At 40.8% G+C, this 17,640-nt stretch overlaps 1 protein-coding gene across 1 annotated transcript in view; it reads right to left on the bottom strand.

Annotated features, from left to right (window-relative positions):
- Positions 1 to 433: 433 nt before the first annotated feature.
- The window catches only part of LOC138192042 (phosphatidylethanolamine-binding protein 4), a 50,518-nt gene continuing 33,311 nt past the window's right edge, over positions 434 to 17,640 (bottom strand). Inside the window, exons 5-7 of the mRNA XM_069139210.1 lie at positions 9,304 to 9,349; positions 8,704 to 8,820; positions 434 to 2,231 (exon numbers count right to left, since the gene is read on the bottom strand). Of these exons, the coding sequence (XP_068995311.1) occupies positions 2,140 to 2,231; positions 8,704 to 8,820; positions 9,304 to 9,349 (255 nt within the window). The 3' untranslated portion in view covers positions 434 to 2,139. The remainder of the gene's footprint in view (positions 2,232 to 8,703; positions 8,821 to 9,303; positions 9,350 to 17,640) is intronic.

The following is a 17,640-nucleotide window of genomic DNA, read 5'->3' as shown; positions in this document are numbered from 1 at the left end:
CCTTAGCAAAAATCATTAGAGGTCAAAAGGTGCATTTTAAAATTCTGCATTCCTTGTTGGTGAATGTAGACAAGTGTTCAACAGTGCCTAAAAACCTGGATATTAATGTGAATTTTAAACAGACGCAGGACTTAAATCTCCAGGTGGACTGAACTGCACTGAACCTCTGCAGTCAGATTTGAAGGGAAATATCAGTCTGTTGAGGTCAACGGCACAGAAAATAAATGTGCAAAGAGATCAGTGGACCATATTGTTGACATGGATTGAATGCACACTTAAACTCATTTTGCGACTGCTCACAACAAGTGATCAACTGCAGAAATTCTCCAGTGACATAAATCTCCTGCACCTCATCAGCAGCAAAGAAAGAAGAAGAATGGAGATTCAAGTCATCATGCATATTAGATCACTTAGTGCCGGTTAGGCAATTGAATTGATTATACAAATTCTGTTTAATTAATGTAAGTTTGAATACATTAAGAAAATATTAAATGCCTTTGCCATATCATCAGGGGATGTGAGGAGTTAGTTTTTCAGAGAAGGCAATATACTGTGCAGCGATGAACTACAGCTGTCAGTTTTTCTTAATCATATTTCAACTCTCCTGACATTTGGAGTAAAAATAAACACATTCAAGGAAGCTGAGTGGCAAAACCCAGCTGTTTTGGCAGGATATCTCTAAGATATAAAGGAGAAAAAAATGCAGTGTATTTGGAAGTACAAATCTTGGCATTTCAATGGTGCACTGATGGATTCAAGTAGGTGGTTTTTGGAAGAATGCTCTCCCACTTGGCATGCTCCACAATGAGTGTGGAATTATACTCCACTTGCCAATTGTTCAAAATGTGATTTCATAAGTCAAATAAGATGGGTAAATCAAGGTCAAGAGCAATATTCAGACCGACGGATACTTAACGTTTCTTCAAAAGCGATGGCTCCTCTGACTAACTGTGTGCTTCTGTGCATTGTTTTGGTTGTTTTGTTTGTTTTGTTTGTGGACCCGGCTGCTTTGACTGCTAAGTCGGGGAGGCAAACAAAGCAAACGCAGGACAATTTGATCAATGGTCTCCCAGAGTTCACGGAGAGGGCACATAGAGGTTTACCAAGGCTGGCTTAACCACCAAAGGAACAAAAACCTCCATTACCTACTCCTGCCTGGCCCACTGATGAGACACCAAATTAGGGTCAATGAAACCACCAACTAAAGATTGATCATCGGAACATCAAAGTCATTCATGTAAATCCAGCCTTTTTCAGACATCTGGGGTATTGATACAAACCACTCCCAGAGGGGAATTGCTGGTTAGAAACCAATATTCCTCCTGGGGGGGTACTCTGACCCACCCTCTACAAAGACCCGTGAAGTCTGAAAAGTATCTATTCGTGAAAGGGTTGAAAAGTTTATCTGCACCATCCTCTACAGACCTGCCAGGTGAGGCTCTTATGCAACTGTTCAAAGTTCAAAATGGGTGCATCTTCACAAAGTTACACTCAAGGACACATTTAGACAGAGCAGTTTTTCCTTCAGAAAAAGAAAAAAAATCAATCAAGGACCTGTAAGTAGCTCATTGTTTCCAGCTGGGGTGACAGTGGTCAATGGAAATATGATAAACAATTACACAAACAGCAAGTTCCCCTGAGCAGGGCTGTGCGGCCCCTCCCCCTGTCCTGTCACTCTGCAGAGTATTTTGGTTCAAGTTCCACTGCAGCATCCGGCTGTGTTGCGGTCTCGGTTTCACCTCCCACTTCCTTTTTTTTGGCCCTGACGTGTTTCCGCCCCTGAATTAGAATCAACTCTTTCCACACTGAGTTGTGATATCAGGCCGTCTTCCTTCTCTTGTCGACGATGTTCGGAAACTAATAAGAACTCCCCAGCAAAGTCAAAATCTATCTCCCAAATCCTTTGCTCCAGACCACGTGACAGAGATACAGGGCAACATCAAAACCTAGCAGCTGGTGTAACACAGGGAGGAAATCTCTATCTAACTCAACGATAAGACAGAGGCAAAGGGCGTTAACTTGTGCAAGCTTTGAAGAATCTATGCTGTTTAATTCAGGGAAAGTGGGGAGACATCTTATTCTATATTATTGTAATGACAGATTGTTCTTCTTCTTCCATTTGGGGCATCTGGGCATCCTTCAATCTTTGTAGTTCTGGGTGAGAAACTGCACAGTGGCCACCGGCTCGCTCAGATCAAACCTTTTGATGAAGGCCTGAAAATCCCATTTACCTGTGGGAGCAGGGAGACACACAAAACACAGATATTTATTAGTTTTTACAGATATTCAAATTCAAGGTTTGTTTTCAGTCTGATACACGATTTTTTTTTTCAGATAGATTAAAATAATTTAAAGCACTTAAATCTCACAAATGTATTCGACATATTTTTATTATAAAATATTCTACATAAATGCGGTACTGTGTGAGAACAGTCACTGGTGCGTTACAAGAGCATTTCTTATGACCGCTCGGGTTTGTGTTTAAGGGATCTGAGGCCTAACTGAGCAGCACATGGCTCTGGGATGTGAGTCACTGAGAACAGAACTGCTGAAAATAAAACATGTTGCTGTAATGATGGAGGTGGGAACGCAAGGACGTATTGGCAAGAAGATATGATTCAATCGCCTGGACTGTTTTTTTTCTTCCCTCCCCTTTAAACAAACACCAGACGGCCATCCGGCTGGTATGACAATATCACTTCTTAGATTTTGACAACCGCTGATTCCCTGCAGTTTCCCCTCCCTTTACAAAAAAAAAAAAAGACAAATTCACAATAACCATTCCAAGGAAAGAAAACCCTGCATGCTTTAAACTTGCAAACTTCAACAAATCCCAAAAAGAAAGAGTGTCTCTCTGTCTGCATCTTCATATGTTTGACTGTGTGGAAGACAATGCTTCGCTGCTTTGCTCTGTAATCCAGGGAATCACTGACATTCTGGTATTTCCGTGTGTGGAGTAATTGCATTAACAGCTGCTCAAGAATAGCATCGGAAAGTTAATCTTTTGAAAAGAAAGCCAACAATTGAAATGGTCCAAATCTGTAGAGGGAATGGCCTCACAGTCAAAGGTCAAATCTGACTATGCCTGGATAGAAAAATTACTGCTTTTGACCTCTTGCTGCAGCTGCTTTACAGGCACTCTCTCTGGCTGCTTTTGCCATCAGGGAGCCACATTTTGTATCCTCCGGCATTTCAGAGGAGATATGGGAGAAGAAATACTCTCTGGCAGCGCCACGCACATCACCTCCCATCTCCACAGAAACAAATCAGAGGGAGTTATTTACATTTCAGACAAAATGTTTTATTCAAGTTTTTCAGGCTTTTTCCAGGATAAATCATTGCATTTAACGCCCATCAAATCTTTAATTACTTATCTGCATGTGTCCAGTTGGAGGATTTTAAAAATAAAATGACGGCATTGACAAATTATTGCATAACTATATTTTTCCTGATTTTCCCTACATGTTTAGCTTATGAGACAGACACGGCGATGTGCCTGCCACAAGTTCAGGTCAGGGTCTGAGCTCAGCTGGGGAAGATGATGAATAAAAGCTGGGAGATGAGCAGATGAGTACCTGAATCTCACCAGGTCCTCTCTGTGAATGAGGACTGCCTGCAGAAAGCCCTCTGATAATCAAGTGAGGGCAATGGAGTCAAGTGACCCCTCTGTATGACAGGGCATGGCCCCAATGGCCCCTCTGGCCTGTGGTTCAGTGGCAGATAATGCACCGCCTCTGCAGATCCCCAAACTCCCCTGCATGCCCAGAGTAACGTCCCTTACCCCTTAGAGGCAGCACCTTAAAGAAAGCTGAGGGGTGAGGCAGCAGGGGGACAAACTTTACACTCAATACAGGGACATAGTTACAAGTCATGTGGCAGATTTATGACAGTCATGCATAAATACTCAAACTTTCTCTTTCCATTTATCGTACGGAGAACCTGCCTTGCAGTAGTGCAACATTTTCTCCGATGGAGAGAGTCATATTGAAGATCATTTTATTATAGAGTAACGATCAAACAGAGTCGAAACCAGGCGCTGCTTGTAAGGCTTTACACACATAATCCTGTCTAAAGCTGTGCAATCATTGGGCACAATCCAAAAGGAGGCAAATTCACAATATCTGGTGCTATCACACTGGCTGGTACCCTGCAAATGCCTAGACTTATAAGTGACCTTAAAATAGGCTGGTGTCTGTTTGTAGTGCAGAGACGTGTTTCCACCTCTCCCATCTGCCTGCTCATGGAAAGGACAGATAGTGTGGGACCTGAGGGCGATGTTAAAGTCTTCCTGCCTTTCCTTTTGTTTCCACCTTGCTTCTTCGTCTGGGTATGGCAGGAAGATCAGGACTGCTGTGAGGTGACACAGAACTGCTACATTTAGTGGTGTGGGCGGTGTCCCTGTTAAACCTCTTACAGTGTCTCAGAAATACTCAAAACCAAGTGATCCTGTTCATTGCAGGAGAGTCAGAGGAGCCGTATCAGGGTAAGAGCTTGACTGAGCTTCTTCGCGTGAGATTCAGAACAATATTAATCCATAATGTAATCATTATTTCATGATGTGAAAATTCTTTGAGGCTCTCGGAGATCAGGGGTCAGCCACAGAACAGAGACATGTCTCGCTAAGAGATGCAGCGGTTGGGTAGATTTAAGCTGTGGAGGGACCTGTGTCGAGGAACAGCCTCACACTGCGCGGCTCGGCCCATTGTCAACATAGCAACACAGCATTTTCAATTTTAGCGGGATATGTCTCATGGTGAATTATATTTGGTTAATGTGCTTCACCTCTCAGGGAAAGATTTTGTATTTGTCCTTCCTTTCTATTTGAATGGTTTATTAGCAGGGCTTGGCTCGTCCTGATCAATTACAAAAAACATTTAGCATCACAGGGAGGTATGCAGAGATTAAGGGCTACAATTAGGATTTCAACAAACATGTATTATAATTATCAATGAATTTGCCATTTATGTTGTTTGTTTGTCTGTTTGTAAGCAGGACTATGGAAAAACTTAAGACTTGATTTCCATGAAACTTTGTGAAAGGGTGTTACGTGGACCAAGGATGAACTCATTTAATTTGAAAGTGGATGCCAATCACGTAGCAGATGCATACATTTTTTTTCAGTCTCATTAAGATTGCAAGATAGAACATTTAGCCTACTAGATGCCATACATCTTAAAATATGGTGAAGTTCAATAGTGAACAAAAAATAGGCCATTCAACAAATAGGATGACTCATATCACAATCACCTTCACTTTTTACTTGCTTAAACTTAAAACAGCAAGCAGTCATTATGGACACGGGGACAGAGGTCTCATAGTTCAAAACAAGAACAGCTCAGATGTAAATATTTCAACACCATTCTAATAGTTTTGGAATTATCTCCAGACACATTGGTTGCACTTTCAGAGTTAGAAGAAAAAATAGCAGCTAGCACAGATCCGAATCTTGAACGCAAGCGGGTCCACAGTCAAGGAAAGGATCAAATCAGACAGATTGGGTACACTGATTTTAGCTGAGCATGCGTTCATTTTTTTGCCCTCAATAAATTGAAGACTATTGATCTGGCAGTGTTTTGTAGTTGCCGATTTGCAAATCACAGAATAGGGGACTACTGGCCTTGGCATGGGTCATCACTCTCTGAATGCCCTTCTAGTTTTCATCATGAATTACTGTTTGATTATTTTCTTGATGAGTCACAAAGAAAAACAACAAATCACCACAACTGAAAGGTTGGAACTAGCGAATAATTATCACTCAGAATTGTTTTTTACAACCAACTTTCAGCTCTATTTGAATTATTGATTTCAGCCGGATTTGACACCTTTTGACAGTATGATAAAGCTGTTCATGGACGCGGGAAGTTGAGGGAAAATTAAAAAAAAACTTTTAGCCGAACCTGTCGAGACTATGTGAAAAAAAAAAACACCACACAACCAGCCAAAATTCAAAACGTCACTGTGTTCCTTTAAGGCAGCCGACTTCTGGCTGAAACTCAGGCCTGCTGTAGCAACCAAATCCTGGCTCTCTTGACTCCACGCAGCTCTGATTAATGGTAGAGGCTGTGGGTGGGTGGTAGACATGGATCTGCCCATTACCACACTGCAACATTGCAAATGGCTTCAATTACTGTGGAGTGTGCTGAGCTGGCAGTAGGGGCTCTAGGAGGCAAGATGAGCAACGTGTACGATCCAGCAGCTAACTCCACTGTGATCCATTCATTCACACAACGTGATCCTCACCTCCACCCTTTCCCTTACAAATAAATAAAGGAAAACTATGATGATTTTTATCAATATCTTATTTTCACTTTTTGCTTTTTAGCCAATAATTCTGATCTTGTTGTTTTGCGCTCATAACAGTTTTGCTTCTGATCAATTTACAGTTGCTATAGAGGTTCAAATCAGGAGACAGAGGGCTGGATGTGAGAACAGTCTAAGTGTAAACTAACGTGTAGGAAGACGACATGGTCTCGCTCAAGGCCTCAGGGTTTCCCTCCCGCCATTGTAACACTGTTTCCCTTGACAAACTGACTCGTCGGCACTAAACAGTCGCAGGACATATTAAGGGCTTGCCAAGTGGCTGACAAGAATCACGAGGGTCTGAGCGCCCACGCCTGCCCCCCCACCCTGGCACAGGGGCAGCCTCTAGTCAGGGACAGCCTTCCTGGACCAGAGCAATGGGGATTCCCTATGATCACGCCCCTGTTGCCCGGTGCCAAGAGCACAGCCCCCCTGTAGTTTCTTGTATAACAAACCAGCTGTCTCCATCAGTTCACTGACCCACATTCATAACCTTAACACAGGAGGCACAGCAGACTCCCACAGTTGCACACAACAGCCCTGCTCCACCTCTGATTGTTCAACCCCTTTATTACTTAAGTGATGGTCAGAGATGAAAAGAAAAAAGACAACAAATTTGAGATGAAATTGAGTCAATGACTGCGCTACTGGAAGTGGAAAATGATCATTAGGAGTCTTCCACCCACGGCTAAATGCTCTCCCTTTGCAAATCACATCAATTAATGTCATGGGCTATGAAAAATGCTCTCTGTGTCATACCACATGGAGGGTGGACAGACGCTAATAAGTGAACATACTTAACGGAGGAGGTGGGGAGACATGGGATTCCCTCCGTTCCTCTTGTCTGTGTGGGAATACCGTGCTCATGCCCAAGTGGAGGCCAATAATAAAGTAGCAGGTACACCGAACCAGTAACTACTGTAAAATCACAAACCGTGATTGGGCTTTTATTCATAATTTGTTACACAGCATTTCTGTATCATGCTGTTTACATGGACAGTTATTCTCTCTAGAATTGACCCATCAAATGAAACATTTGATTATCCAAGAGTAAATTTCTTAATTTAATTTCCCTTGAATAGAGAGAACAGTTTGTAGGAGAGAGGAAGTGCTACAGCGGGAGTTAAACTCATCCAGTAGATTAAGGATGGGTGGATCCACTCAGTTCAATTGCTTCATAATGTGGGGGTAATAACTACGGTATTGGAGCAAGTAGCAGAAAATGAGTCTGCTCCAGTTTATTTTGCACCAAAAATGTATTAGAAAAATATATTAAAATATTCTAAATAGCAAGCTTTTATTCATGCTATTATTTCCTCAGCTTAACCAGCTGTGACAGAGTGAATACCCTACCAATGTGATAAGAATTAATCTCAACCTGCCCAAATGTGAGTTGGAAACGTAAACTATTACAAACTACATCTCTTTTGACATTTCTATTTCCAGAGGTTTCAACATCAAACAGACCTCAACCTAATGTGCCGGGATTGTTTGCTGACAAAGCTGTCAAAACTTCAAACAGCGAAGACTGGCAGCGCCGCTCATTCACGGCCGCAGCGCTTGAAGTCTCAAACCGCCCTGAACTCCCCTCAAATCACTGGCTGTGACCCGAGTAGAACCGACAGACAGACACGCCTCCTGTGAGGTGCTGCACTCTGCATCCAAGTGCTGTTGCCCACCTTCCCGCAGACTTCAGGGGATGGAAAAGTAAGAAAAGTATAAAGAAAACAAGAACTCTGCAAGACAAACAATGTTGACTTTTGAGAGGCACAAACACAAAAAAGACAGAGTAATTACATCAACCATAATCAAGGTTAAACCTAAATTGGCTGTTCACGCACACTGACATGGTTGATAGGGATTCCAGGTTTGTCGGGGGTTAACGAGATGTGGTCAGGCAGACTCGTGCAGGTGTGCGTGGGAGCCAATAAGACTTGTCTTGACCCCGCAGGCATTAACACTGCAGCAGACTTACTCACTAACCTCATTAACATTTCCCTTGTTAAGTTCAAACACTTGGAAGAAAATTATCTACCTAAAGCAACTCCGAATGCTTTGACTCAAACCTCTTAATTGTGAATGATGCAAAATGACGCATGTCCAGACGCAACGAAGAGACAGTGAAAACTGGGCTTTAAGATTAAAGATTAGATGGTGTCTATAACAATAAATCCAACCACGAGTAATGGAAGCTTCAGTAGTGTCACGGACAGAGGCAAACTAAATCTAAAACCAGAAAAACCTTCAATGGGGTTAATTTGAGAGCGAATGTAGAGTTTGAGTGCCTTGCTGTAATCTTTCTAGTGCTGATTCAACAACTAACTGTGTTGGTCACTGTTGATATATGATAGATGATACTGCAGTGGTCAACAAACTGAAGATGCTGGTGAGTGGAGGCCTTACCACGGGACAACTTCTCCTGCTTGGTGAGTGATACTGGTTTGTCTGGAAGCTGCTCAAACAAAAGGAACTGGTAGCGGTGAAAACCAGACTTCTGTGGCGGTGTCGGTGGATGATAATCTGAATGGAAAAGGAAAGAATCAGAATGCAGTGACATATCATATAGCAGTATACACCATACTGTTGTCACAGTGACACACAGTGGGCTAAATCATAAATATCCCAATTCTTTTCGCAGTGTAAGGTTTCAAAATATTAATCACTGTGTCATACATCTGGATCTTTTTTAGATGACGTTAAACCGGTGGTAACTGTAGATCCATTAAATTATACATAGATAACAATAAAGTTTCGTTAATTTACTGTAAATGATAATACAAAAAATACTTTTGAATTAATAATAATAAAGCGTATTCCTACAACAATCCAAAATAATATTTTGGAATTATTCCAACTAAATATGTAAAACTGTACCACAGCCCACTGTGCAGTTTACGCAACATTAAAGAGTGACAAAAACCTTTCTTATTAAAGTAAACCTAAATGTAATGAGTACAGTAACTGAGATTACACAATGAATTGTCCGTAGAAAACCCTATTTACCAGTGAGTGTTGTCCCTTGTCTTTCTCCTCTCTTGAGTGCTTTGCCCTGGTAATTTAGAAACAGAGTCAGCTGAAGCAAATCATGAAAGACAGTTAGTTTACTTTTGGGCCAAACCCATAGTCAGTTGTTTAAAAATGGCCATAAAAAACAAACAATTTGACAACAAACACAGTACAGTGGGCCATTACACTGCTTCCTACAACATGATGCCACTCTTCCTTTAGTTGTGTATTCCCACGGCACAGTGGTCAGTCCTCCTAACCACGAAGAGACTCGACAGGCCATTTCATTGTCAAATACATTTTATTTGGAGCCATTTTTTTTGTCATCTGTCCTGCTGTACATTGAGGAAATTAGACATATATAGACATAGCAAGGGATTTTTTTTTTTTAGCAACTATAGAGCCAATACATATTGAGACTTAGGGGATGTTTGGGAAAAGACAATCATTTATTGCCAGTAAATCAAAAAATTCTAAGTTACAAGAAGATCCACTACAGACTTGTATCAATATTGTTGGTTAAAATATGTCAAAGTTTGATATAAAAGATCCTGTTATATCAATATCTCAAGACAAGAGGTAATTCCCAGACAAAAGACAGTTCTCAAGAAAATTAAACCACCGAGAAGATTTCCAATTTCCCATATTATTAATTGTATATCAACTTCCTGTTGCCTAGAAACAGACATCATGTAACCTGATGTGAAGCGAGGATGTTTCTCATGAGCATTTTCTACTGTATTTTTGTCAGTTTAAACTCGTTCCCAGGAAACACACACAGGCGCTTCACACTGTAAATCGTACACAGGCATGTTTGTTTAATAGACTCGGCTATTTACTGCAAGACGGCTGCATCCTTGAGTGGGAGGAGAAGGACTAAATATGTTGTCTGTGAAATGGCCCAAAACCCACTTGAGGTAAGCGTGGAAGTCCCCATCACAGAGGAGTATGTGGTCTCAGCACCTATTTCTGTCCTTTTCTCCACACACAGGCTCCCCCCGCAGGATGACGAAAGTACTGCGTTACTAGACAGCAAATAGGGACAAAAGACAAGCAGGACAAGGGGCTCTTCTCCTCCTTGCCTTTGATCCTTAAGCAGAAATTTCAGTTTGCTTGAAGATGGAAGCAAATAAAATACAGACTGTAGGAGGACAGAAACAATAAGCCGCACTTCTCTTGAGGGATCTGGACAACTAAGAACAAATTCAGGACAAACAGCAATAATGTCTTTTTGTCAGCTTGGTAACAGTGCAAGCACATTTTACACTCAGTAACTATGATCTCTTTTTTTCACATTACACTGTTGAAAGTGTTGGAAAGACATTAATCTTCCTATTTCAGTGACAATAAAAAACCTCCGATCGTAACAATGTTTCCTAACCAGGAAATATTTATTTTGCTTTGTAGTCATACGTGTGACAGATGACTTTTACACTGGATCAATCACAGTTTGACTTTAAAAAAATAAGAAAAGAAGAATACTGCAGCTATCACCTGGCAGCTGATGAAATGTTGACTGGGGATGGTCATGGTAAAAACAGTTTGAATAATTTTTTGTATAGTGTGTCTGTAAATCTATGCAAGAATTACTAAGATGCACTCATAACTTTGTAGTGATACATTTATGTATATCAGTTTGCATTATTTGTACCATACTTTTTCATGTAAGTATTTTATCAGCGGTAAAGTAAGTGTCTTCTGTTGTGCATCGTCTTATCTATAATCCTGTAAGTACTGTTTAGGACATTCAGCAGTGAGTATTAGAGTGTTTACACTGACTGATAGAATTCAGAAGATTAGTTTCAAGTGTGAGCATCTCCATCCACAGATCAGTGAGAAAAAAAGCTTTATTTAGAAATAGCAAGAGTCCTGCAGCCTGCAGGATCCAAACCCATTGCCATAGCAACAGGTAGTCAACATTTGAGTGTGCAACATTTTCCCACATCCCAATGCTCGGCTCTCGCTCATTCTTCACGGCACCCCTTGCCCTTTTAATTTCATTATAATGCATAGAGTATAAAAAACATCAAATGAATACAATATTGAAATTGTACCAAATAATAAAAGACAAGTCAATAATATGCAGGAATAGCATACGAATAATATTCACGTAAAAATGACAAAAACTGTTTACTGCTTATGGTTTCTATTCCAGAGCAGAGCAGGTATCACAGTATTGAGACAGGGCAGGGCAGTGTTGAGCTCACTGACCCTTAATGTTCACTGGGGAGTGACGGACTCACTCACACTAATCTACAGGACATTCTCACATAGTGGGCAGCCTCCCTCAGGGACCTCGTTGTGGGGGTGGGACACGGAGTATAAAAAGTTCTGATCACTAAATGATTGACAGCCACTTGCTGTGTTAATTGTATTTATTTAAAAAGGTCCATCTTAAAGTATGGGTTTTTATTCTTGCAGTCCTTTATACAATTAGACACACAACTAAAAAAAAGTTTTTTCTAAGTAGTAGACAAAAACGAGGGAGTAGAAATACTGAAAACTGAAATGATGATTCAAATGAGTCAAACATTTCTTGTTAGGTTGGAATTCATCACAGTTTGACGCTAATTAATTTGACCTAAGGCAAGCAAACCCAGAATGACTTATTGCAACCGTGCCCATGAAAAACCTGGTGCTGAAGATTTACTTGATCATTTATTTGTTTGCCGTACCCACAAGAGATCCAAGATGAAGTGTGATTGTTCCTTACAGAGCTGTATTAGATTTAAAAAAAAAAAAAAAAAAAAAAAAAAAACCTTCCCCAGTGCTAACAACCACAACATTGGAGAATCCTTGCAGAAATATAAAATGAATTTAGCTGAATATATGTGAAAAATATAATGTGATTATTTTGACGAATGATAATCGAAGGTAGAGTGATACTCCACACCCCCGACACTGAAGAGTATCCATACACTCCATACACTAAAAATAACTGTGTTAGAATGAATTCAGTGTCTGCTGAGAGTAAACACAGATACAAAATAAGGAAAGTTAACCTGATGGATGTCATGAGAAAAGTATAAATTATGTTGATAGATAATAGAAAACAGATATATGAAAGATAAATTATGGTTTAAAGTCTATGTAATAAAGGTATTGGAGGAAAGCCTGATGTGAAGTAAGGGTTTGCTTGTTACTATATTTCCCAGTGTAATGTACATATTTGTATTGTGTATGAATGCTTTATATCTCTTTGAAAAATAGTCATTTATTTCAAACACATACTCAGGGATTGAATAGTGAAATGCTTTTGCTGTACAATATCTATGCTCACCACCAGTTATATTTTTGGATTGTCTTTTTTGACCTCAAGCAGCAGATAAAAGCCACATTACATAATGCCCGTGTCAGAGAAAACAGTGGTTTGTACAAAAGCGATACTGAACAGTGTGTTTACTCGTAAGCCAAATGTGAAAAACGCTGCTAATGAATTCAAAACAGAAGATTTAGAACGTAGATCCTCTAGCATTAGTTGTTTTTGAAAGAAATGCTTTAAATTTGAAGCGCTGAGTAGAAAAGCAGCAGAACATGAACACGGGTATCTTCACTAGAAAGCCCGGCAGAGTGCTTGCAGCAACTGTGTCAGTGTTTCAGCTGTTGGAAAATTTACAAGTTATGTCATTTCAGCAGCTGAAAGTTGAAAAAGACTAGAACTTGCTTCATTATCTATGCAGTTACCCAGGAACACACTGTCACTGTTTACCTATAAATACACTATTTTCTAAATGTGGCAGTACATTTTCAATATACATGAGTCTCAAACTAATGTTCATTCACTGAACTAAATTTATACCATAACGTCTGACTTTAATTCATGATTTGGACTGTTTTAGACACGTTAAGTAATAGTTGCACCAACAAGCACGTTGTTACAAGAGTTCAGAAAGATATTTTATCTTTAAGCTCTTCTTGTGTAAAAGTTAACAACCCATACGTATTTTATATATTGAAGGAAATGCTCATATCAGGATGACATGAAAAGTCAAGTCATTTTAAACAGTGTTTCAATGACAAAAAATATGATATTTACTTATGATACTGAAATATGAATTTGAATATATCACTATGACTGCAGATGACTTAAATTATACCACCACAGTTGAGAAAATGGCATGCTATTTTAGCACTACAAAGTCCTTCAACGTATCAACATTATTTCACTGAGGGAGTCTGAGTACAAGCCCTTTCTTTCAAAAGCTACTGAACTAAACAGAGCAGGGCTTAGATAACCTGGACTGAGTTAATGTAACAGTCATATGAGAGTTATGTAGGCAAATAAAATGCGACTAGCATCCTCATAATAGGGGGATACCCATTCTTGTAGCTGTGAAAGTGAATCACACACGGAGCCGTGTGGGAGAAGCAGCAACTGACATAGAGCTAGAACCGGAAAGTGTCAATATGATTTGTGCTGAAGCATAAGGGTGTTTAAATCGTTCAACAGAAGACATTAGAGACAACTGGCATATTACTTCTGATACACAGTAAGAGACTAAGAACAATAAACAGCAGTGGGAGAGAAATCATGGCACCTGATCTGGGTAGACCTGGACATTTTTGAGGTTGATCTTTTTCTCGGTTGTCAATTCACCCTTAAATATCAAATATAAATCCTGTCAACATCAATAGAAAGTATCAAAGGGCCACATCTATTCAAAGTTAAATCGAACTGTGAATTAATTGGCTAGTAAATCTTGCAATTCTTCAAAGTTATTAGTTAAGCTAAATATTTGTAACTGTCCAGAAGTCTATCGATATATATTTATGACATTTGTATATGGTGAATAGGGACACCACCTTTCAAATGGAGGGCCTGGGTTCAAGACACTACTGCAGGAAAACATGTGCCCTTGGAAATTACCCTTGAAAAGACAGAGTCTCTGCAAGCTGTTGTGTAGCTGACCCTGACCTCTGAGCTGCCTGAGACGGGCAATCGTGGAATACAACAGATTCAAACATTCGAAAAATTGGTGAAATATATCATGTATCGCTCTTTTCTTGAAATATTTCTTCATTTGTCTTTGCTCTAATCAATGTGGGAGTCAGTTTCGCTTTGGTAAAGTAACTTATGTGTGTCCAGCTGTGGTGTCCGACATGTTTCATCCTGCCCCTCCCTGCTGTTCACCGTGGTATAAGTTTGCCTTCATGTGTCACTGACTATTTCACACTCTGACTCAAACAAAGGCAGAAAGGATCCCGAACAACCTACACATTATGAGCGATGAATAATTCTGAATATCTAGAAAAAGCTATGCAGCAGAGCTTTTTCTGTGGGTCACGTAATAGCCTGGCACTCCAACCACCAATATTCAGTGCAACAAAATCTGTCTCTCTGTTCCGAATGAAGCACAACCACTGCTGATCTGGACCATTATTTTCTCTTAATCCATAAAATCAGTCAGAATTTGTTTAGATCAGTGCTATTACCATCATTATACACTTAAAAAAAAAAAGAGATGGGATACTGATGCACTTTCAGTTGGTCTAAAAGTGGCTATCAACATCTGCAGGTATGTTATCGAGATGAACTTCCTCACTCTATGAAATTAAACTTAACATTATACATGAATTGTTAACTTCTCTCAATCTTCGGGCGAGAGATGAACAGTGTGTTTGTATAATGTGTCTACATAACTTCCGCTAGGAATCCTCTGACAAGAGTCAATAGGTAGGAGTCCACAAAGAGGTGGTGGGTGGGTGCAGGGGTGCGGTTTCAGCAGGAATACCCACTTGCCCAACAACCCTTCTCCTTCTCTGTGTGGGTGAGTGCTTCCCTTTGTCAGCAAGAGTTACTCATGCACCTCCTTGTATATCCACCGCTTCCCCCTCCCTTGCACACCCTGTAAACCCACACCTACGACAATCAGCACCCACGTTCTTCTAATGCAGTTCTGAGAGCATCATTCTCCCTTTTACTTGCAGTCAGGCTAACAGACGGGGAGAGAGAGCATGACAGATGGTGTTCACAGCTCTATTTCTGAGGCTGGACTTGTACCGCCACAGCCATCCCTCCCTCCCCCCTCTCCTCGCCTATTCCACTCAAGCCAAGTGCTTATGACTACCTCCTCATCTTCGCCTCAGTAATCAGCCCATTCATTTGCAGGGTTATTGTGAATTAAAAGTCTGTGTCTCACAAAGAAACTCACGGTTTACAGGTTAAACACAGTTTTTTTTTCCCAAAATGGGAGAGAGAATCACATCACTGCTCAACTTTGGGACATAATTGTCTTGATAAAGACAAAAAAAAACAAACACAATAACTCTTCATAATGACTAAGTTTACTAACATTGTATGCAACAGTTTACAGACAAAAGACTGTTCAACAAGTGAGAATACTAAGTGACTCATGATCGTGTGATTTTTCTGTCGTGTCCGAAGAGGCAGGAGACACAGGTTTATCTCAATCTGTCACAAAGCTAACAGTTCAGGCAGTACCCCGATCAGAGGCTGGTACTCTTAAGTCCGTTGTTCTCTTTAACAGCATACAGGTATACCTTGCGCACACCGAGTGTGTTCCAGTTGTGCTACAAAGCACTTGCTACATGTCTGTTTACTCTTTATATTTCTGGTTACAAAGATGAGGCTTTCTCTGAGCTCTCTGTTTTTTCTTGCCTTGTCCTTTTAGCTTCCTGTTCTGAGCAGTGATATTGGATGATTGAGACACATTGCTGCTCAATGATAATAATAATGTGTCTTGATGACCTGATACTCGGCAAGGATGTGGAAATTGCCTCTGAGACAGCCCAGATGTGATCTGTGGAGGGCATCAAACCATAGCAAAAACTGACAGCCACAACTTCAATTCTTCAAATGTTACTTCAATTTTCAAACAAATCAAAAGTAATTTAAGTAAAATTATCCAAACTAACAGCTTCATTTCCCTTAAGAAAATGGATATTAAAATAACCCTTTTGGAATCAAACTTTTTGTAATGGTATTTGATGGCAATGGATTGTCATGGTAGTTGTGTAAAAGCCTAAAGGGCAGTAGTCTGGGGTGGATGGTTGGTAGAGAAGCCTCATGGGGAGCGTCTGAGCGGGGTGCGTTTGCCTCAGCCGGCGAGGGTTAAAGCCAGTGGGGGAGTCACCCTTGATCTGCTTCAGTGCATCAACAAATTAACCCACTTAACAATAGCCTGGCTTCAGTGAATGGCTTCAGTAAAGAAACTCATTTGGCTTTGGTAATGAACCTGAGTTGGAAACACAAACAACCCAGTTGTGACCTCCAGCCATCACTGACTTCACATGACACACTATGACATACTAAACCTACAGTCTTTGGTCTTGCTCATTAGTAGGCAGGGATACTATTACTCAAATCACTGGTCTAAGAAACTAGCCACCCAAACTCATTATCACACCCATCTATTCAGTCTAATTTGCATACATTAGAGATACGCTTTAACAAAGTGGCCGTGCTGGGTTGGTCATTTCACTCTCAGAGAGCAGATTGGGCCTAACAGGGCAGAGTACAGGCCAAAGTGGGAACGTTTTAATAAGCTAATTTTCACCCAACCTGGGCGCTGCTTCCCTTACAACCACTGTGTGTGTGTGTTAGTGAGTATGGGGGCTGATGAGTCTGTACTTTAGTACTGTTGAGGGAAGCCCAAGCCTGAGTTCCCAAGGTAACAGTCGGTTTGAGTGGGGGCTGGCTGACTCATTTGAAGGGAATCCTGGAACCTGAACAAGGCTGCCCACTCGCCCCACCCCCAGCTTCATCAGCACAACAAGCAAACAAGGGGCTGACATGTCCCCTTACAGGGCTTCCCACTGACGGGGGTGGCACTGGAAAATCCCAGCCGGAGCTTGACTACAAGTAGCATCAGAGGACACGCAGACACAAGCGCGAGGCCTAACTGCTCCGTGGCTACAGCGGTTTCTGCCGGCAACACGAGAAGTCCACTGAGATGGTAAATGGGTAGATGTTAATAGAGCTGTATGCGCACAAATACATGCAGGCACGTGCTGGATTCTGATTAATACGTCAAGGGACGGGGGAGATGTAAGGGGGCAGGAGAGGAAGTTTAAGCTTATTAAACATTCAATGGTGTAGAATTAAAGTAGTTTTCGAGACGTGAATGGTGACACAAAATAAATGAGCATCAAAATCATGTCGGGCTGTGCATGAAGTAGGAGTATTAAAAGCGAGAGGGAGATGAGGAGGATGATGGAGGAGTAGGAGTAGGTGGACAAAAGAACGAACTCTTTGCCCACACAATTAATCTAATTATTAAGAAATTAAAAGAGATCAACAGGCGTGTAATTGACCACTTAATTAGTTCAAGGTCAGTCTGTTCTTTTGACTTTGAAGCAATGGTGGGCCAGAGT

Source organism: Embiotoca jacksoni, unplaced genomic scaffold (genome assembly GCF_022577435.1).
Source record: "Embiotoca jacksoni isolate LCO1_2020_lvr unplaced genomic scaffold, fEmbJac1.0.p SCAF_8, whole genome shotgun sequence".
Taxonomy (NCBI): domain Eukaryota; kingdom Metazoa; phylum Chordata; class Actinopteri; family Embiotocidae; genus Embiotoca; species Embiotoca jacksoni.
This window is presented reverse-complemented; position numbering and strand designations above follow the sequence as displayed.